Consider the following 22,458-nt stretch of genomic DNA (forward strand, 5'->3'; position numbering starts at 1 on the left):
AATCTGGATCTGTGGCCAGGACACCTTATCCTCATTCCTCCACATCTCAATACCTTCTCTGCCATCCACCTCACTTGGTCCTCCCATCGTTCCACCTTCCTAGATGTCAATCACTTCCTGTCAGATGGCTCCATCCACACCTCAGTCCACATTTAACCCACCAATCCCCAACAGTACCTGCACTTTTACAGCTGCCAACCCTTCCACACCAAAAAATCCCATACAGCCTGGCCATCCATGACAGTCACATCAGCAGCAATGAGAACTCCCTCGCCCAGTATGCTGAAGGCTGGACAAAGGCGTTTGCAGACAAACAGTATCCCCCAGAACTAATACACAAACAGATCTCCCATGCCATGTCCCGACACACACCTGATCCTCACATCCATCCCAAGACCAATCACAAATAAGTGCCCCCCTTGTCAACCAATACCATCCAGGACTGGAACGACTGAACCTTTGTCAGGGCTTTGATTATGTATCATGATACCCTGAAATGAGGGACATGCTACCCAAGATGATACTTTCATCCCCTCACAGAGTGGTGTTCCACCACCCACCCGACAACATTCTAGCCCATCTCTGTGCCACTCACCCCCCCCCCCCCCCCCCATGTCCTGCCACAGGAATCATACCCATGTCAAAGATCCAGATGCAAGATCTGCCCTATCCACCCACCAAGCACCTCCTACTCCAGTCCCGTCACAGGCTTATCTTAGCCCCTCAGAGGCCATGTTATATACCAGCTCTGCTGCAACCACTGAACAGCATTTTACATTGGTATGACAACCAACTAACTGTCAACCAGGATAAATGGCCACCGTCAAACTGTTGCCAAAAACAAGGTGTACCACCCACTGGCACAATGTGCAGCAGAGCACTACATGCGAGATTTCAGTGGCTGCTTCACATCCCATGCCATTTGGATCCTCCCCACAACCACCAGCTTTTCTGATCTGTGCATATGATGGGAGCTATCCTTCACATCATCTTGTTCGCATTACTCCCACCCAATATGTTTCAGCTAGTCTTGTGCTGCCATCTCACACCCTAATCTGTGAAATCGTGTGCTCAGCTCTCTGCCCCCTCTAGGTACACCCCTAGCTAGTCCACAGACAGCTTCCCACTCTCCCATGAGCTGCTAGACGCCTCCTCTCCCTCCCGGCCTCCTGCTTCTCTCCATTCCTCACTTCATCCCAGCCTGTACCCCCAGCTCACCTCAGTACATCCACTTGGGCCAGGAAAGAGCTGGCAGTCAAATGAGCACAATATAGGGAGAAAGGTGTGCACGTGAGAGTGAGTGAGTGTGTGTGTGTGTGTGTGTGTGTGTGTGAGAGAGAGAGAGAGAGAGAGAGAGAGAGAGAGAGAGAGAGATTCTCCTACAGCTTGAGAAAGGAATTTCATTCTGAAAGCTAGGAAAGCGAAGCTCTGTACCTTTTGTTTGTGTATCTGTCAATGGCACAGCACTTCTGCCTCTCTCAATTCATAAATAAATCACTATTTTCAACCAGAGCTTTCCGTACATTAATATTATTATTACCTGTTAGAGATGTCAAAATTTGTGTATTTTCTTGACTTCATTCAGAGATTTTCTAAATTATTTTTGGATCCTAGTTGCACTGATGATAATATTTTCCTGCACAGTAATTTAACAAATAACCCAATTCTGTCTATTGAATCACTGCGTGGGAAAATTGATGTCTTTGCCATAACTGACATACAAAAATGTATTGTTTGTGTTGAGACTATGTAGACTTTGTCTAGAAATTCTAATACATTTGAAATTATATTTTTATCAACAGGTCCATCACAGAAAACACTCCAACCTCTATCCCAAATGGCGATGAAGATACTGAAAAAATAATTGCTGGAAAAGTGGAATTTGAACAGGAAAGGGATAAAACCTCGGCTGAATTCCTAAATAAACAGAATAGTTTGATTGATAACGAGCTTGAAGTCAAGAAACAAACAGATAGTGAACAGGAAGTGAAAAACAACAAAAATGAATTTGAACAACAGTAAATAGCAGTTTCACTTTTTTCTTTTTTTCTTTTCTTAAATTAATCCTACTCTCAGTTTATTGTGGGATGGACAAAAAAATTTCCATGACATTGCATACAAAATATTGATCAAGACATTGTATGAAAAAGCACATTTTCAATTTTTACACATAATTACAAATGTTCCATGCGCTCTCCTCGTGTTACACGACATGACGACACAGTGTGGTAGTCATGCTCAGCCCACACATGTTCGAACGTGTCCCTGTCAGTGTTAGTGCAGCAGTGATGTGATCCTGGAGTTCAGTCAGCGTGGTCGGAAAAGGATGTACATATGCATTGTCTTTCACATATTGCCAAAGAAAAAAAAGCACAAACTGTAAGTTCGGGAGACCTCGGGAGCCACCTAAAGAGCACCAAATCATCCTGAGCACATCGCCCAACCTATGTGTTTGGAAGTTCCTCATTCAGATAGCAACACACTTCTCTATGCTAATGAGATGGAGCTCCATCTTGTTGGAATATGAAGGGTGGGTTATCAGCTGACAATCTCGGAAACAACCAGTCTTCTGTAGGTATGTCATACCCATCACAGTTTTCCCAAGAAAAAAGTAGGGCCTGTAATTGTTCCTCCATGACCCAGCACAGAAGATATTCACCTTTGAAGAATATCTTTCAATCTCCATCGAACCCTGTGATTTTCCGTGCCCCATATGCGGATGTTGTGAATGATTCACTTTACTGTTTAGGTGGAATATCACCTCGTCACTGAATACGAGTCAGCAGGGAAACTCGTCATTTTCATTGCTTCCTGGAAATGTTCACAAAATTCATGTCTGATAGTGCAGTTGTTTGGTTGTAAACATTGCAACAGCTGTATGTAATATGGTTTCTGAGGTAGCCACTTCAGCAGAACCTGCCACACATTTGGCTGAGGAATGCTCAGTTCGTGACATGCATGACATGTGATTTCTGTGGGCTACAAAGGAACACATCTCGGACACACACCGCTGTTTCCTCCATGACAGGTGGTCGCCTGGAGCTTTTTCATTTGTAGAGGCAGCCTGTGCCCTTGAGCTGTCGATACCATCGCAGAATGCTTTGGTGGGTTGGTGGGTGTATGTTGTACTGTCTTCCGAACACACGCTGCACGATAGTGACAGTTTCTGTCTTCTCATATTACAACACACAAAATGCTTTTTATTGACTAGCCACCATTTTGCAAACTGTTATCACCTTGCCACCTGGCTAGTCAAAATGGAGCCTGCAATGACAAAAACAAAATTTTAAAGTACGCTCTTTTGATTGGTTATTAGTAAAAATGGGTAGACACTATATATTTGAAGTTCTAAGACATCAAAGCCCAGTGAATCATTTGTAATCACCTGTCTATTGGGTCGGTGCACAAGTCTGTGCCATTTTTCATTTGGTTGGCTCCACTGCATTGTGGCTCACTATTAAATTGTTTTTCTTCTATTTTGAGTTTGATGTGAACAGGAGCGTGTATGTAGATAACTTGTTGTTGTGGCTATTTTCAGGGCTAATTGGTGTGGAGTATCAAGTAGAGAAAACGAACTCTACCATCAAATTTTCCCTTTTTAGTTTAATCAGGGTTCTAGATCCGCATAAGCCATAAGAAGAATTTGTGATGTGTACGCAAGGGAAGTATTAATGGTTTTCTTATTTCTGAGAAGCAAAATTCGAATTGTGTAATGAATCAGTTTTTGATGAAAAGCACTCTTAATAAGTTCTTCCTTTTAAAGTGCTTTTTCCTGATGATGGGCCGTGGTCCTTGTAGCCAGCTCTGAATGTGATGCTGCAGCATGGAAGGCATCGTAATCAGTAGGTTCACAATAATCCTTGCCATACAGTCTGGGTATTGCCACACATTGTGGACTATGGTCACTCAATTATTGTGCTCCATTTGCATTCATTGGGTAAGGTGCAAAAATTGGTTACTTGGGTACCACATGTATTTTAAGTTAACATTCAGCTTGTTATAGGACAAGCCATTTCTTGGGAATTCTGTTAAAAGTGAAATAAATATGCCCGTATGTGAACCTAACGAGGAGGAGAAAATGGATGGTAAACCCATTTGGGGGGGGGGGGGGGGGGGGAGAACTCTCTGTGCAAAGACTGGTTTACACCGTCAAAAAATCATGTTATGTTTTGGTGGAATCAAACTGGCATTCTCCATCATGAATTGCTACAAGAAATGAAACGATAAAATCTGTAGCATGTACTGAATAGCTAAGATGACTTGCTTTTGCTATTGAATCCAAAACACATGGTAAACCTGTGTTACAACTCCACAATAACGCAAGTCGGCTTATGGCCATTATCATTACAGATGTGGCTGCTGAACTTGGTTAGGAACCACTTCCTGACCATCTATATTCATGAGATTTGGCTCTTGTGATTATTTTCTTTTCTGGCCTCTCTCGAACATTCAGGGACAAGTGTTTCAAGAGAAGCTTCTCTTAGTATCTGGTTAACAGATTTCTTCAACTCAAAACCACATCAGTTCTGGAGGAGTAACGTATAACACGTACCTGAAAACTAGTCAGCTGTCATTGACGAAAGATTGGATTAAGTCACTGAGTAGTGTGTCAGTGATGTTATTGTGTATTGTGTTGTAATGTAGTTTAGTGTAGTGTATTTTACACTAATAAAATAAAATTGTGGCAGTGTGAAAATGACATGAACTTACACAATGATGCATCATAAAATGTTCAGTTCATTTGTTGTCACAGAATTGATGTATTTCATATCTGAAATTATACAAATTGTGAGAAGTTAGAAAATTGAAGGTATTAGCTTACTGTCACTCTTCCCCTTGCTGCAAGGAAAGTCATTTGTAGTTCATGTTACCCGCACGTCAGTGAAAATGGCCTTTAATTTTGATTATATGCTGTAAGCCAGTCCTCTTTGGCTGCCTGAAATTCATATGCATTGGATTTGTCGACTCTTGACAGCTTATGAGGGCGAACTTACAGGCAAGGTACATGTGCCAGGTCATAAAAGTTCCTGACTGTGAGCCTACTCTCAAGTGTCCTCTCTCACTATATCTACTACAACTCTGTTCAGAATTCTCACCAAAATACTAGCATTAAAATGAGAGGTTAAATTATGTTAACACTGTTTTAATAAACACTGGTTTTATTATACCTTAGTCACAAGTAATATGCCCTATGTATCTATTCACTCTTTCCACAGCCGCAGTCATTCACAAAACATTTCCTGGTTTGAGTTTGCCATTGCCATTTGGTATTTTATGGTAACTGTTGAATTAAATATCCTTTCTAGAGTAATGAAATACCATCAGTTTTGCAAATTAGGAAATTTTTCCAAGGTACTAGAAAACCTTCACACATGTGGGCCACTCCACATGGCAAACCAATCTGGACTGACTGGCACTCCTGCCTGAAGAGCTACAGGCACCAAGACCACCCCTGTCCATACAATGGGACTTCCCTGAGAAAGATGCTATCTTACTGGAGCAAAGATGTGTAAGGTTAAATTTGCTCTGCCACGGACAGGATTAATATCTGTATACTTAAATATCGTAAATTAAACAATGAAAAATCCAGGATGGAATGTAACAGTATTATGAAAAGAAAAGTTGCTACTCACCATATAGCAAAGGTGCCGAGTCGCAGATAGGCGCAACAAAAAGACTGTCACAAATAAAACTTTCGACCATGTAGGCCTTCGTCAACAATAGATGTAAACACACACACACACACACACACACACACACACACACACACACACACAACTGCAGTCTCAGGCAACTGAAACCACACTGTGGGCAGCAGCACCAGTGCATGATGGGAGTGGCAACTGGGGGGGGGGATAGATAGTCTGTTGAGGCTGGTGGACAGTGAAGTGCTGCAGGTTAGATGAAGGGCAGGGGAGGGGGGGGGGAGGAAGTAGTGGAAAAGGAGAGAAGTAAAAAGACTGAGTGTGATAGTGGAATGACGGCTGCGTAGTGTTGGAATGGGAACAGGGAAGGGGCTGCATGGATGACGATAGTGATTAACGAAGGTTGAAGCCAGGAGAGTTACGGGAACATAGGATGTATTGTGGTGACAGTTCCCACATGCGCAATTCAGAGAAGCTAGTGTTGATGGGAAGCATCCGTATGGCACAGGCTGTAAGCAGTCATTGAAATGAAGGATGTCATGTTTGACAGTGCGTTCAGCAGCAGTGTGATCCACTTGTTTCTTGGCCACAGTTTGTTGGTGGCCATTCATGTGGACAGACAGCTTGTTGGTTATCATGCCCACATACAATGCAGCACAGTGATTGCAGCTTAGCTTGTGGATCACATGACTGGTTTCACAGATAACCCTGCCTTTGATGGAATAGGTGATGTTCGTAATCGGACTGGAGTAGGTGGTGGTGGGAGGATGTATAGGACAGGTCTTGCATCTAGGTCTATTACAGGGGTATGAGCCATGAGGTAAATGGTTTGGGAGCAGGGGTTGTGTATGGATGGATGAGTGTATTGTGTAGGTTCGGTGGGCGGCAGAATACCACTGTGAGAGGGGTGGGAAGGACAGTGGGCAGGACATACCTCATTTCAGGGCACCACGAAGGTTAGTCAGAAACCTGGCGGAGAACGTAATTTAATTGCTCCAATCCTGGGTGGTACTGAGTTATGTGGGGACTGCTCCCCTGTGGCCAGATGGTGGGACTTTGGGAGGTGATGGGAGACTGGAATGATAAAGCACAGGAGAAGTGTTTTTGTACAAAAGGTTGGGAGGATGATTACCGTCTGTGAAGGCGTCAGGGAGACTTTCAGTATATTTTGATAAGAAGAAACAAGTGGACCACCCTGTTGCTGAACAAACTGCCAAACATGACATCCTTCATTTCAGTGACTGCTTCACAGCCTGTGCCATATGGATCCTTCCCCCAACACCGGCTCTTCTGAATTGCGCAAGTGGGAACTTTCCCTGCAGTACATCTAAGGTTCCCATAACCCTCCTGGCCTCAACATTTGTTAGTCACTGTCCTCACCCATGCAGCCCCTTCCCCGTTCCCATTCCAGCACTATGCAGCCGTCATTCCACCATCTCACTCAGTCTTTTTACTTCTCTCCTTTTCCGCTTCTGCCCCCCCCCCCCCCCCCTGTCCTCTTCCCTGCCCTCTGTCTAACCTGCAGCACTACACTGTCCACCACGCTCACTGTACTATCTGGTGCTGCTGCTCACAGTGTGGTTTCACTGCAGTCGCGTGCGTGCGTGTGTGTGTGTGTGTGTGTGTGTGTGTGTGTGTGTGTGCGTGCGTGTGTAAAATTGTAAAACTTTATCCAAAAGATATTACAGAAAATTCTTAACTAACGTAACTAGCATCTGACAAGGATCTAATGTTTCACAGGTTTATTTACTGAGCTTAAGGAATTAACTTGAGCGGTGCGCTATACCTCAGTAGGTGATAACAGGGTAAATATGAACACGTTGATATACTTGTAGCAACTTTATGGCTATTTTAGGACAATATCTCCACAATGTTGCATTGATATCTTACAGTTATTTGTGATAAATCTTGCTCAAATTGACATTCCCTGTACTGCTCTGAAAATGTTGTTTTCAACTTTTATTTGGGGCGGATGGAGTAGTAAGTATTCCTTGTGAGAAGATTCACTTTGTTGTTGCTGATGGAAGTAATGTATCAATGGAAGATGAATGATCTGTCAGTACCAACAGCTTCCTCGGTACAGCCAACCTAGTTGACCTTAGCTAGCAAACAACACTGTGTTAATAATGTGTATTTGAAAGATGTTGAAATTAGTAGTTTAACTTCATTAATCACCAGACTTAATGATACCAATGTATCTACATGTGTCACCAGATGAAATATTTGATAGCGAAGTGGATAAATTTGAGTGTTTGTATTTTGATAATTTTTTTTTTCTAACTGGTGTAGGGTATTAAAGGAACAGGGAGATCTAAAGCAGCTACTGGCTCAGGCACAAAAATTAACAGAGAAACTTAAAAGTGAGCGGGCAAACATCCAAGCAGCTCTTCTTGAACGTGACCAACAGCTTCAGAATTTGAAGAAAATTTCAAACCAGGTAATTAATATCTTCATATAATTTTATATTTCTCTGGAATGTATGATCTAGCATCATTTAGATTGTTTCAATAATATTCCTGTAGTGTTAGGGACTGCTTAAAGGTTCATAAAAACTTTAATCTTTATTTTATGTGTAAGTACTTCAAAATAGTATGTGTCATTATTCCTAGTAATGGCAGCCTTCTCCTCAGTGCATAAAATGGATTGGATAGATCTTGGAGACATCCCTCTGTCTTCAAATTTATAATGCAGACTACGTGAAATTCCTCAAAAAGAAAATGTGTATTTTCTGCTATGGAAAGCTGTTGAGGAACTGATGTAATAGAACATGAAATAGAAGGAAGGACACATTATATTCAAAGCAGTTTATGAACTGTGTATTTTTGCGATCCATAAGAATTCTGAATATTTTAGAAATGAAATTTGAATTTTTATTGAAGATGGGGGACTCGTTAGGGAAACAAAACAAACTTAACAAAATTCCTACCACTAAATGGCACTGCAAGCAGCAGATTATGTGAAATAAGATTCAGGTTATGCTGCTGTTCCTCAGTTTGTGTCTGAGGCTCTAGGCATGACTGTCTCAATGCTCTGCTGGTAAAGCTCTTTCACAAGAACAGTGACTGTGCACCAATAGTTCTGCAGAAGTTTCAGTCATTACAGGGTATGAAAATAGCCCTCATCAGATTTCTGCCAAGGGTCTGGACAAAATAATTATGAAATTAAAAAAGACGTGTTCTTCTGAAGTTCAATGTAGTGGGAGAAAAACATTGATCTGATGTTAATGGAAGATGTGGCCACAACATTGCCGGAGCTGTTGAGCAGTATGTGCAAACATGCAGTGCATGGGGCATTGCCCTAAATTTGGACATGCCTTTGAATATGGCACATAACAGTCTATGAAACATCATGTGTTGCTATCCATAAAAAATTACTCATATTCGAGTTGCTTCATACTGACATGCCAATGAGACAGTGCAAAAGTTCTCTCCTTCTTGATGCAGTCTTCTTACTAGTTTCGGTTGGACTCCGCCTTCCACCAGACTTCTCCTGTGAAATGATTACTATTACTTAGTAACAGGTGCTGGTGGTTTCACAAACTAGGGTTTATTATTCTGAGTACAAATTAGTTTAACTTCCAGTCGACAAGAAATGTCTTACAGCCAATAACGAGAACAGACATTCGTTATACTTCATAGTCAATATCAGTCCTGTGTCATCTATAGGTCTCATTAGTTACCAAGTCCCACAATCACAGAACTTCACCACGGACGGAGCTCCATGGCACGCTGCACTGCTCCGCAGACTCTGAGCTCTGTCATCATGAGCTGCCATCTGGCACCTCCAGAATATCTCCAACATAAATTACCACACCAATCCAAACAGAACCTAATATAATTTTTCCTGTTCTTTAATTGCTTAAACCTAGTCTTTCACAATTCGGTTCTCAGTCTTATATTTTCTGTAAACACCAATACACACAATCTTGCAGTCTTAAATCAGCAGTAAGGGTGCATATCACCAACTCCCATTGACTACCATGTGCATTTACAACCGTACAACAAACATTTGCTCTAGAATTTCTTGCTTGCATGGAAGTGAACAATGAAGGGCCATGGAATATTTTGAGTACAGGCGAAGCTCCTTTCCACCTCACAGACATTTTTATACACAGAATTGCAGAACATGGGCAATGGAAAATAACCGAAGGGAGTTAGGTCCTGCAGGCCCTTTTAGCTGTATGGTCACTGCTGAATGCTATGAGTGTCTGCTGAGCACCAACATCATTTTACCCCTTCAACTGTGTGTGTGTGTGTGTGTGTGTGTGTGTGTGTGTGTATGTGTGTGTGTGTAGGATATCATTTTTGTGTGAGATGGGACTCCTTCACACATTACACAGGTAATGGCGCAGCTGCTGCAGAGGAATTTTGGAAGTGCTGGAATTATCACCCTACAGTTTGGCTGTCCAGATCACCTGATCTCAATCCATGTGGGCTCTTGCTGTGTTCGGTGCTCCGATTACAAACCTAGCTGAATTGAAGGAATGCATTGCACAATGCATTCTGGACATGAGCCCTGAGACACTGATCTGTTGTGGAACATTCTGTTTCTCAGTTTCAATATGTCACAGAAATCTGTGGACAGCAATAGTGCCACAGCTACTGAATGCCAAACTTGTGCTGTGAAGCACGTTTGGTTTAATGTGCAACTCGCACCATAGCCGGCATATCGTGATTCATCTGTCATTTGTAGCTGAACACACATTACATTAGGTTGTTTGCAGCACCATCTAGGGGAAGAATTTTTGTTAAATTTTTTTGTGTCCGTAATGTTTTTCCCTTCTTTGATAATATTTCATTCAAATTTGACATAGTGGGCATAAGTTTTTGTAGCATTTTGAAACTGGAACTTTAATTATAATTACCCTGTACATCAAAATTGTGCCAAATAAAATTAATGTGAGATAAATCCTCAGTCCATTGAAACCATTGCACTCCTTTGGCTTTATCAAGACTTTTCATACCTTAATTCGTTCTCCTGGCATAATGATAATTTGTCTTTCAGTCTGTTGTCTTTCAGTCTGTTGTCGTCTTTCAGTCTGTTGTCGTCTTTCAGTCTGTTGTCGTCTTTCAGTCTGTTGTCGTCTTTCAGTCTGTTGTCGTCTTTCAGTCTGTTGTCGTCTTTCAGTCTGTTGTCGTCTTTCAGTCTGTTGTCGTCTTTCAGTCTGTTGTCGTCTTTCAGTCTGTTGTCGTCTTTCAGTCTGTTGTCGTCTTTCAGTCTGTTGTCGTCTTTCAGTCTGTTGTCGTCTTTCAGTCTGTTGTCGTCTTTCAGTCTGTTGTCGTCTTTCAGTCTGTTGTCGTCTTTCAGTATGTTGAACATTATGTGGTGGTTCATGATTGTGGGACAACAATGAATTTGAAAGGATAGAACAAATATATTTGACAGTGGATTTACATGTTAAGTTGTCATTATCATAATTACAAGAGTTAATCGATAAGAGGCAGTAAAGTTAAAAAAGAACATTTATTCAAATATACAAAAAAGTATGATGAGTGTTAGAAAAAGTGGAAATATATTGGCATATGACATTGTATCATCATTATCAACTTCTATAGCTCCCAGATCGTTGCTGGGTCTGCTTGCATCATAAGCCTCAGACTCTTTTGATGTCCTCTTGCCATTCTTCCCTCTCTACTCTGTCCCAGACCTCTCTGTTGTCATTTCACGAGCCTGTATTGGCATCCTGTCAACTCCCATTCTTTTAACATGTCCATATCATCTTAATATTGTCTGTTGTAGACTGTTTATGTTTAGCATTGGCATATCATTCGCTAGTTTTCTGATTGTCTCATTCCTTGCTCTATCCATCCTTATTACTCCTAAAAATTTCATCTCACAATCCTGTATCCTGCTCACTTGCCTTTTCTTCATTACCCACATTTCCTATATAAATGTGAGTACTGGAGCATAATATGCTCAGTATAACATTTGTTTGCATTTTGGTGTTATCCTTGTTAGGGACCAGACTTCTTATACTCTGCACAAATCCACGTGTTTGCCTTCCGCTTTCACTAATCTTTTTATCATTCCTCCTGCTGTCTTCTCAGGTACTTGGCTTTTCACTTTCTTTAGTACTTGCCCCTAATACATATATCTGTTGCTATTGTCCTCTCTCGTAGTACCCACTGCCACAATCATTTTACACTTAAATAGTGCATTAAATTTCAACCCTCCCCCCTCCTCCCCATGTTTAGTCTTTCTTAGGCTGCTCCTCCTCCATTTCCCGCACACCATTAAATCACATGCAAATGCCATTGCTTTCATATTTTACTCTCATATTCGCAATGCTACTCCTTTCATTATCTCATCTATAACGATGATGAAAAGTGGAAGGGATTGTGTACTCCATAGCTTCAGCCCATTTTTCCGTTCTAATCGGCCTGGCTTCTCTCCTCCTACTTTTACACAACTTACTCTTTTTTGTACAGTTTCTTTATTCTTCTCATAGTCAGCCTTCAATTCCCCTTTTCAAGAGAGTATCCCAGATCTTGTATTTTTCACACTATGATATGTCTTCTCATTGTCTGGGAACACTATCACTAATTCCTTACGATATGTCTAGTGTTTGTCTTAGACCTACCTTACATTGAAAATGAGGTCCACTGCCAGCATTCCTAGTCTAAACCCATATTGTTCCTCTCTGTTCTCCTCTTATCATCTTCGATAATGTTTTCCATGATCTTCTCAAATACCTTGGCAGCGTGACACATCACTGAGGAAACAAGATTGTATTGTAGATTATTTGGAAACAGCATTGTTAAACAGCCTCATCAAACTTGTTGGAAAATGAAATGAATCATATCAAGAACTGTGTTTCAGCTGTAATATGACCGGGTCTGCGCGAACAAAGTAGATTAACTCCCATATAATTTTGACAGGGTCTCCTGCAACCTTTCTTAAAACTGACTCCCTTTTTCCAGTGTAAACATGCATTGTCCAGTGTAAACGTGCATTGTCCTCACACCTTGACACTACTGAAGTGAGTATTGTTATAATTACTGTGTGGTGCATTGCAGTAAACATTTTGTCAACCAAAACCACACACACCAAGTGAGTTGGTTAAGGTATTGAACTGATGTCCAGGAGGATGGAGGTCCGAATCCTCGTGTAGCCATCGAGATTTTAGTTTTCCACAGGTTCCCAAAACTAAGGTGAATAGTGGAATGGGTTATTTGAAAATGACACAGACAACATCCGTCCCCTGAGCTTTTGTTGTGTCTCTAACGACCTCGTCACCAATGGAACATTAGGACCTAATCTTCCTCCCTCCCTCCCTTCCTTTTTTATGCAAGCATACACCAAATCTCACATCATTCAGTTCATGCTCCCTGTCTCACAGTGTTCCTTCTTAACACCCATCCAACTGTCTGCTGATAACCCTCCAGGAATTAGTCACCCCATGATGCCTCTTCTTCTCTGTGATAACACAAATCTCACAACACATGAAAGCACAGCCAGTGGCCATCTCAAAATAGAAAAAAACTGATCATCATCCCTGCAGATAGAGGCTTCACTAGATGGACCACTGTTATTAATTCACAGAATTTGTGTTACTAGTTATCTGTCATCTGTACATATAAGACTCGTAATTATTCTTCCCAGAAGCTAAGTATTACCTTCCATGTCTGTTCAAATCTCTAGATTCATTTTAAAACCTTTTATCTGAATCCATCTCTTCCTTCAGATATCTTCAGCCTGTCCTAATTCCTCCACACCTCATCTTCTATTCGTTTCATATTGTCCTCTTTGATAAATAAGCTCTTCCAAGATATTAACCTCCACATCTGTAGTAACTTCCATCAGTATCAAAGATGCCAGTCACCACTAATAGTACCATTTGATAGCTACAATTCCTCGCACATCATAAGTCCCCCTCCCTTCTCCGTGCGTTCTTTCTGTACATGGCTGGTCCATATGTATTGATGAATAATCTATATCACAGTGTACTGAATACTGGCCCATAGTCATGTGAAAGGCACTGTCCATATGTATAAGTGGTCAGTGGCACTCTGTGATCATAGGCATGTTTGACCATCCAGTTACAAAACTTGTTGCCGAGCACAGCATAGTTGATTTCAGTGACTGCCTCACAATCTGGATCCTCATCAAAACACTAGTAAATTAAATATATAATTATACAGGTCAGAATTGTCCCTTGAAAGTTTTCTTTTGTCCTGCACTGTCCTTAGACAGTAACTAAAATTCATATGTGCCACACACATCGTTATTATATACTTATCACTTTAAGAAGATTAATCACAAGCCGACATTGGACCATTATAATGATATGAGACAGGTTAGGTTATGAGAGCTTTGAATTATCCAGGGTGATTCACGAAGATATGCAAATATTTTAATATGTTATTCTACGAACAAAGCTAAAGAAAAAGGTTCATATATACATAGGTCCGCAAATGTCTAGTTACAGAGTTATGGCTAATAAAGGATTTTGCCTGAAATTTAGCAGCTTCGCTAATGTGAAGCCATCACAAAACTGTATGAGGTTAAAGTAAAGCACGATTTCCATTTACGTTGTTACTGATCTGGTGAATCTAATAAAACATGTCCCAGACATGTATCTACAGTAGTTTTCCAGAACATCCAGAGAAACAAAGACATAATTTCGTAAAATTTTTAATTTATTAATTACTTGGCCCAATTTTTTTTTTAATTCCTGGCAATTGCACAAAGTTTTTAACAGAAGTTGTAGAGAATTTAATTTTGGAAAAATGACGGTAATAATGTTAATTGAAACTGTATGGACATGTCAGACAATCTGCTTTTATTAATACTATAACACATGTGAATTAATGTTAAACCGGAAAAAACAAAGCTCAGTGTTGAGGAAGTTGTACAGGGTACATACAATTTCACAGTACATATCCAAAAATGTCTCCCCAGTTCAATACCTTTAGCTGCATGTGTATGAACAGATTTTGTTGCTCATTTCGGTCTTACAGGGTTATGGAAAACTGCTTCAGATACATGTCTGGGTCATGTTTTATTAGATTCACCAGACCAATAACAACAAAATAAATGGAAATCATGCTTTACTTTAACATCATACAGTTCTGCGATGGCTTCATTCATATTAGTGAAGTTGCTAAATTTCAGGCAAGATCTTTTTTAGCCCTAACTCTGTAACTAAACATTTGCAGACCTATGTTCATATGAACTTTTTTCTTTAGTTTTACTTGTAGAATAACATATTAAAATATTTGCATATCTTCGTGAATCACCTTGTATACAGCATGTTCCATTTATCTGATGAGACTGCCTGCCCGGGTTATTGCAGGCTGGTCACGGACTCTGCACCTGCTGGTTGAATGGGTCCCATGGGACTGCAATATGCCCCCCCCCCCTTTTTTTGTGGGTTTTAGCCTGAATGCCATACAGACATACGCGTCTTGTCGGCCAGTCTCATTCAAGCAGTGAAAGAGGCATCACAAGTATAACAGTGAAGTTTGCGAACACAACAATAGCAAGAGCAACTTGTTCAATTTCACAGCGAGTGTTTATTGATAATTCATATGTGCATACAGAGTCCCCTCGTACTGTTAGGAGATTGTGTGTACATAAGTTTCCAGGTGTTTGAGTTCTGAGTTGTGATGCAGTTCACAAATTAGTGAATAAATTTCTTGAAATGGGAAGTTTTCTAGACCAAGAAGCATAAACAATGATGTACAGTGCTCACAGAAGATCGTCTCGATGACATTGCATACCGCATGGGAAACTCCCCTAAAAAGTCTCTTAGAAATCTTTCTCAGCAAACACAAAAATCTTACACCTCTGTACAAAGAAAAAGGTGTACTAAATTGCCAAAACTGGTACCCAAATAAAATAAGTTTGGAAACTAGATTTCTGAAAGTTGGTTGATTTGAAATCCTGTATCGAACAGCCAAGTTCTGGAACCATCTCTGAAAAGATGGACATAAAGAGTCTGTACAATGAGGTGCTTGGGCTAAGGCCCTATAAAGGATCAGTAGTACAGGAACTTCGACCAGGTGATCCTGTGCACAGAATTGAGTTTTGCAAATGGGTTTTAAAACAAATGCATGATGATGAAATGGATCATTAACTCATTCTGTTTTCAGACGAAGCTTGGTTCCATTTACATGAGTATGTTAACTCCCAAAACTGTCGACGTTGGAGCGCAGATAGACCTGTTGTGCTTCAGGAGGAACCCCTTGATGATCAGAAAATAGGGGCCTTGTGCATAGTTAGTGGTGACAGTATAATAGGCCTAATTCTTTTTAATGACACAGTTACAAGTGAAAGACATGTGCAAAACATTTTGCGAACATTTTTTAATGAACTGAGTGAAAGAGAAAAAAAGCTTCACATTTTTTTCAACAGTATTTGGCAAGGGTTTATACGGCCAATACTGCATGTAATTCACGATGTGTTCGATGAAAGAGTGATTAGTAATATTATCTGACCCGCAAGAAGTCCTGATTTAACTCAATGCAATTTTTATTTGCGGGGTGCACTAAAGGACAAAATGTACACAACAAATCCTCACATGATATAGGAACTCAAGGATAATATCCATGAATCAATTAATTCAATATCTCAGAGAGAATTACAACATTTGATTAATAATTTCTCGAGTAGATGTCAGACATGCATGGAAAATAACAGCAGGCAGTTCCAACATCTCCTTGCATGACATGGGGAAGTACAAAATTTATTTGCTTACATTTTAAATGTAGTCATTTCGTACCACAACAGTAGACGGGTGACAGAGCATCTGGTCGCCGAGCAACGGAGCGCTCGCTGCCTGGCTGCACAGTCGGTCATCAGGTAAATGGAACACCCTGTACTTGCAGAGTGCACTTTCATGAATAATTGGCACAGGCCATTTTCAGATCATGACAACAAGCAGCAATGTGCTTTAAAGTTACATGTACCATGGTCCTTGTTATTAGAGGTTGGTAACCAATACTATGCCATCTGGCTGTAACTGTCCAAGGTGAAAGATGGAAGATTATCTTCTAAAACTGATAATCTTGAATAATGGGATGTTTGATAGATGAATTTTATTTACTGTCCTGAACCTGAGTTACATCACATCAGGATAAAATTGCATGCCATGGATTCCTTTTGCTGGAATGATTTGTAGAAAATGCTTTTTTTCTGACACAGTGTAATTCTTTAACTGTAAATAAAAAAAACTGCAACCAGTCACTTTAGAAATAATTGTTTATTTCCATAAAATAGTGTTCAAGCCTTACCAAGCCCATTATCTGATGGGGCGTGCAGAAGTTCCGTATTCATTTTTTTGTAGTGTGATGCTTGGTACTGGCTCTGTGACAAGAAGACGTGAGAGATCGTAATGTTTTGTAGAATGCAAGCTTTCATGGCCGATATTTGCATTATTGCTGATATTTGTTTTATGGGTTTATGGGCATAAGGCTGTGCTCCAAAATGGATAATTATGTCTTTGCCCATGGTCTTACGCCCATAAAATAAATATCAGAAATTTTAATGAGTGGTGGTATCTTGCAAGTTGTTGCAAAATGTATTTCTTTACTTACTGCAACAACATGGGCAGTATTGTAGTTAATGTCTACCTGGCAGCTTCATTTGATCATAATTTCTAGTAGTATAGACATACAGAATTGTAGCACAGATCATGTAGGGCCTTGAAAAGTTATTGTTCTCGATATGAAATTGACCGCCTTACTTAAGAGCAAAATAATTAGTTTTATTGTTCGGCTTATTATTTTCTGTCTATGCCCATGGTTGCCACAGGTTCTGGAAATCAGGGAAGTTCAAACACTTCAGGGAAATTTGAAAAAAAAAAAAAAAAAAAAAACACTGGAAAAAGCTCATTTTTGTCTCAGTAGATGAAATAATTTGTTTACTGAGGTGTCATGCATTGTCACTGACTTGGTGCAACTGAGTACATGCGTCGCTTTCCTGCTCCCGCATTACTACTGCTTCTCCACTTCCTTCCACTCCCCTCAGCTTGTAGTCAGTGCTCTCACCACTTCTTGCTGCTAGCCTAGCGGCTTCTGACAAGGGAGAGGGAGGCATGAGGAGTGGTTTGTTTGGATCTGATTCTCAGAACTGTGGGCGCAGCTGCCAGAGACGGCGGTCATGTGTGCATGAGTTGTGTCTGAGTAATTGTGTGTGCTCTCGTTTTCTGACAAAAGCTGTGGCTGAAAATTTAGTTGTGAGGGTGTGATCTTCTTTTCTACGTTGCCTATCTGCGGCTCAGCAATCATCTTCACAGTAAGTTGCTACCTATCCTCATTATTATTGAGTCTCAGAGTATTTGAACAATTTATCTGTAGCATGGATTGATCACCATGGTCTCATTTCATCAACATGCTGTGTGTGGCTCATGAATAGCTGGCCACATGAGTGGATTTCCGTGACGAGCCAAAACCGCAGTCAGTTTGTGCTGGTATTTGTAATGGATTGGGCCTGCCAATCTGAAGCCATTCAATTCCCACTATTGTGCAAGCACTGCCCATCAGATCTAGTCTCACTGATCTACCCACAGGTCGGATCTTTTTGTGTGTGGTGTAATTCAGTGGATTTTCATGGTTTATGCATGGAACCAGGACTGTGGTGCTCCTCAGCAGGCCAGAGGCCATGGGCGATGGATTTCACGAATTGCGACTGTCTCACCACAAGTACGTTGTACAGTGTGACATTTTGTAGACATTTTATTTCTTCTAGTACATTTTGCCACTTAAAAAGTAGTTTATATGATAGAACGTGTGGACGATAAGAAAAAGAAAATTGTGGCAGTCGCTTGCAGTTTGTACGCTATATACCCATATATTTCTCAAAAGAAAAATAATAGATATAACACAGTGGGTAATAACCAACAATAACCAACATAGTAGAACCAACCTTTTGTTGGCATTGCCTACAGCGTTGGTTTACACAATTCTTCCCCACCTTATACACATCTTTCAAGAGGCCTTTTTTTCTGAGGTTATTTCTGAAATCAGTGAAGGTATTTGAAATCTGTCTTGCAACTCCAAGGAAATGCGTATGTTTGTCACCAAATGTGTTTAGTTTTATTGAAATAAAATAACATCAGTGATCTTAATTAAACACTTATACCATTTTGCATGCTTTCTCCATGCTGAAAATCAGGGAATTTCACTTGGGGAATCTTGTTGCAAACCTGATACCATATTTACGTACGTTAGCAGCTGGATGTCACACTGGGAAAGTGTATTTTTCTGATGTTGTGGTCTGTAACTGGAATAGATGTAAGCGCCTTTCCTAGATTTAGCTGTGACTGAGTTACAGCTCAGACAGTGAAAGTGTGACTTTTTTACGAAGCCCTGTTCCAAAATTATATATTGAAGAGCACCTATTGACCACTTTGGCTTAACAAATGCTTGTGGGGTAGTGTAAAAAATGGAGAACTTGAACAGATGTATGTAGTCCAGTTTATTAGGTAAACTGATGCAGTTTGTAACAAAACAGAACAACATTTAATATGCAGGTTAGTCATGTTGTGATACTAATTACCATCAATGTGTTACTAGCAGACTTAGTTCGTATTAATGCAGTGTGGCACCACACAATGAGATGGCTTAACTTGAGGCTATATGCACACTCCTTGATATGTTCAGTACAATTGCATTAAACATGCGTTGAAAAAGCAGAAAGGCAGTCAAGGCTGGGGCTCACTTTACTGTGCTGCCAACAAGGGAAACACTGTAAATCAAGTCAATAACAGTGTGATGAAACAATAGTTAGTTTCCTTGCAACATTAGGGAAATGAGTTTGTCATTGATACTCATTAGTGCTTCTACTGATTTTGAAGAGGGGCATGACGTTGGCTGTTTGTCGTGGTGATGTGGGGCTGTGTTCACATAGTCAGGAAGCTGAAGTTCAGCAGTTAGCAATTTGCACAACTTCAAAATCCTGAGTACCGGCCAAGAGTTCCTCCAACATGTGATACTTTGATTAGAATAAACTAACTTACATAGATTATAAGACTGCATAAATAAGAGATCCAGGCTTTGTTTGATTTAAGTGGCAGTATGTGCCATTGGCAAAACTCAAGATGAAAGTCTGTTACCTGCACTTTACTTGGATAGTTTCCAAAAAGCATGTCGAGCACACACAGTGTGTTTAGGAATGACCAAGAGAGGAGAAATGACCTGTATAATACAGTGGACATCACCAGAAAAGTGAAAATGCTGCTGAAGGTGCCATAAATAGATGTCCCGCTCCTCCTCTGTGTCATCGAAAGCAGCAAAGGGAATAGACAGTGACAAACTGCCTGTTATTTAGCTGGCTCACAGTTTGACTACAGTAGCGGTTGGTGAAGAGATTATAGTCATGTTTCTTGTGTTGCTTTAATACCACAGTTTTGAGATTTGTTGTTTTGTAGTAAAATGTAGAATGTGACACACCTCATTCTCGCTTCTGAGGTGCAATCCCTGTCTGTTTTACTGAGTTACACAAATAATTGAATAGGTAAATAGGTAAGTAAGAGTGTCTTTGTCATCTTTAATTGAGAGAAATAATTTTGGGGGCAGGCCAACTCAAGTCCTGAACAGTAAGTCCAATGCAAGTCCGTAGAACATCAGTCAAACAATACCAAGTCATGATAAGCAACAGACAGACATAGCTTACGGTGCAAAGTCACAGTTACAGTGAATACTCAGGAGAAGGCCAGTGTTGGAGATAGTACCCATCTTTGCTGTAACTACCCACTGTGGCAGTGTCATCTTTATTGCATTAGCTGCTTTACAACCATGATGATACATAACTGTAAGTATAAATAAAAATTTGGACTACGTAAGGCTTCCTTTGCAACTGGCTAGATGATGCATCACAATGCATGCCACAGAATTAGCACCCCTTTGTTCTAAAGGGTGACACTTCAGTTTGCAGCCCCTCACTGATCTGTATGTTTTGCCCATTAGAAGCTGCCATCTCACTTGTTTATGCTTCTACTAGTTTATTTGATACTGTGGTCGCAGACAACTGACCTCTTCAATTATTGGTCACATTGACATAACCTCCTTATAGCGCCTGCTTCACATGAGACAGCGCTTCCGTGCATAGACGCGGAGCGATAGGGAGGCGTGGAGGGGATAAGGTTTTTCGCATGCATGGCGGCAGAATGTGGGCAAACGAAGTCCCTGTTGCCAAACTGTGTTGCTGCGGACAACAATCATGTTCACTTGCCTTCAGCACATTGTATTATACGTTCAAATTTATGAGGGATTAATACACTTTAAAACCGATTTCGATCATTCATCTACATGAGAGAAATCTTACATTCGAGGCTTGAGGTTGTGTCCACTGCTTCACAGCAATTGCGTGTGTGACGTCAGAAGGCGAGAACGGTTGATACAGCTTTGTGAAGAGGTCAAGAGCAATTTTCCTCAAAACGACAATTGTCTAATGACAAGACCATCAAAAATAGTTGCAATAATTGCCATTTATTGCGATTTGGACTGTATTATAAGTAAAAATGTAATATGTAACAAAGTAAACTCAAATTCAAATCAAAATCCTTACATTTGTTTGACGACTGCTTCTAATCCATATAATTTTTTAAATGTGTTTCTCTACCATTCCCCTCTTGAACAGCGTGCAGGAAATATGAACGCTTTTATCTTTCCTTGCGAACTTAAATTTTTCTTATTTTATTATGATGATCATTCCTCCCTATGTAGGTGCGCGCCAACAAAGTATTTCCACACTCTGAGGAGAAAGTTGGCGACGGAAATTTCATGAGAAAATCCTGCCACAACGAAAAACACCATTGTTTTAATGATTGCCACCCCAATTCGCTTATCATACCCATGGCAGTCTCTCCCCTATTTCACGAAAATGCAAAACAAGCTGCCCTTCTTTGAACTTTTTCGATCAATTCTATCTGCTGTGGATTCCATACCTGACAGCAATACTCCAGAAGAAGGCTGAAAAGCATAGTGTAAGTAGTCTCTTTAGAGGACCTGTTGCATGTTCTACCAATAAATCTACCAATAAATCACAGTCTTTGGTTTGCTTTCCACACAACATTATCCCTGTGATAGTTGCATTTTAAGTTATTTGTAATTGTAATCCCTAAGTGTTTAGTTGAATTTACAGCCTTTAGAATCATGTGTTTTATCCTGTAATCTGAATTTAGTGGATCCCTTTTAGTAATAATGTGGATGACTTCAGACTTTTCATTATTTAGAGTCAGTTGCCACTTTCCTCACCATACAGATCTCTTGTCTAAGTCGTTTTCTAATTTGTTTTAATCTCTGATGACTTAAGATGGTAAATCACATCATCTGCAAGCAGTCTAAGAGGGCTGCTCAGATGACCCCTAAATTGTTTATCAGATCAGGAATAGAGGTGCACCTGTAACACATCCTTGCAAACGCAGATATCGCTTCTATCACTGCTGATTTTCCGTCGATTACTACATACAGTGATCTTTCTGACGGGAAGTCATGAAACCAGTCGCACGACTAAGAGAGTGCTCCATAGGCACACAATTTAATTAAAGTTGCTTGTGAGGAACTTCACTTTTATTGCCATCATATGACATTTACATTTGGAAATCTCATTAAAGCTTTTACTGATATACATTCACAGCTATACTGCTACAAGAAAGTAACATCAGCATCTGAATGAATAATATGTTCAATCTGTAAATGAAACTGCATTGTCGCAAAATACGGCAACAGTGCAGCACGTGGAAGAGAGATTCTCACAGTCCAGTTTGTAACTTACGGCTATCTGCTCGGAAAGAGAATGAATCGTATTGGCTACTTGCAGTTAATGGTGGGGGATGCGCAGAATGGCTGAAAATAGAGCCGCCTTCCAA

At 40.4% G+C, this 22,458-nt stretch overlaps 1 protein-coding gene across 1 annotated transcript in view; it reads left to right on the plus strand.

Annotated features, from left to right (window-relative positions):
* LOC126195168 (E3 ubiquitin-protein ligase rnf8-like) overlaps positions 1-22,458 on the plus strand; it is a 151,071-nt gene that overhangs the window by 33,302 nt on the left and 95,311 nt on the right. Inside the window, exons 4-5 of the mRNA XM_049933680.1 lie at positions 1,803-2,018; positions 7,935-8,082. Coding sequence (XP_049789637.1) covers positions 1,803-2,018; positions 7,935-8,082 — 364 coding nt within the window. The remainder of the gene's footprint in view (positions 1-1,802; positions 2,019-7,934; positions 8,083-22,458) is intronic.

Source organism: Schistocerca nitens, chromosome 7 (assembly GCF_023898315.1).
Source record: "Schistocerca nitens isolate TAMUIC-IGC-003100 chromosome 7, iqSchNite1.1, whole genome shotgun sequence".
NCBI classification, from domain to species: Eukaryota; Metazoa; Arthropoda; class Insecta; order Orthoptera; family Acrididae; genus Schistocerca; species Schistocerca nitens.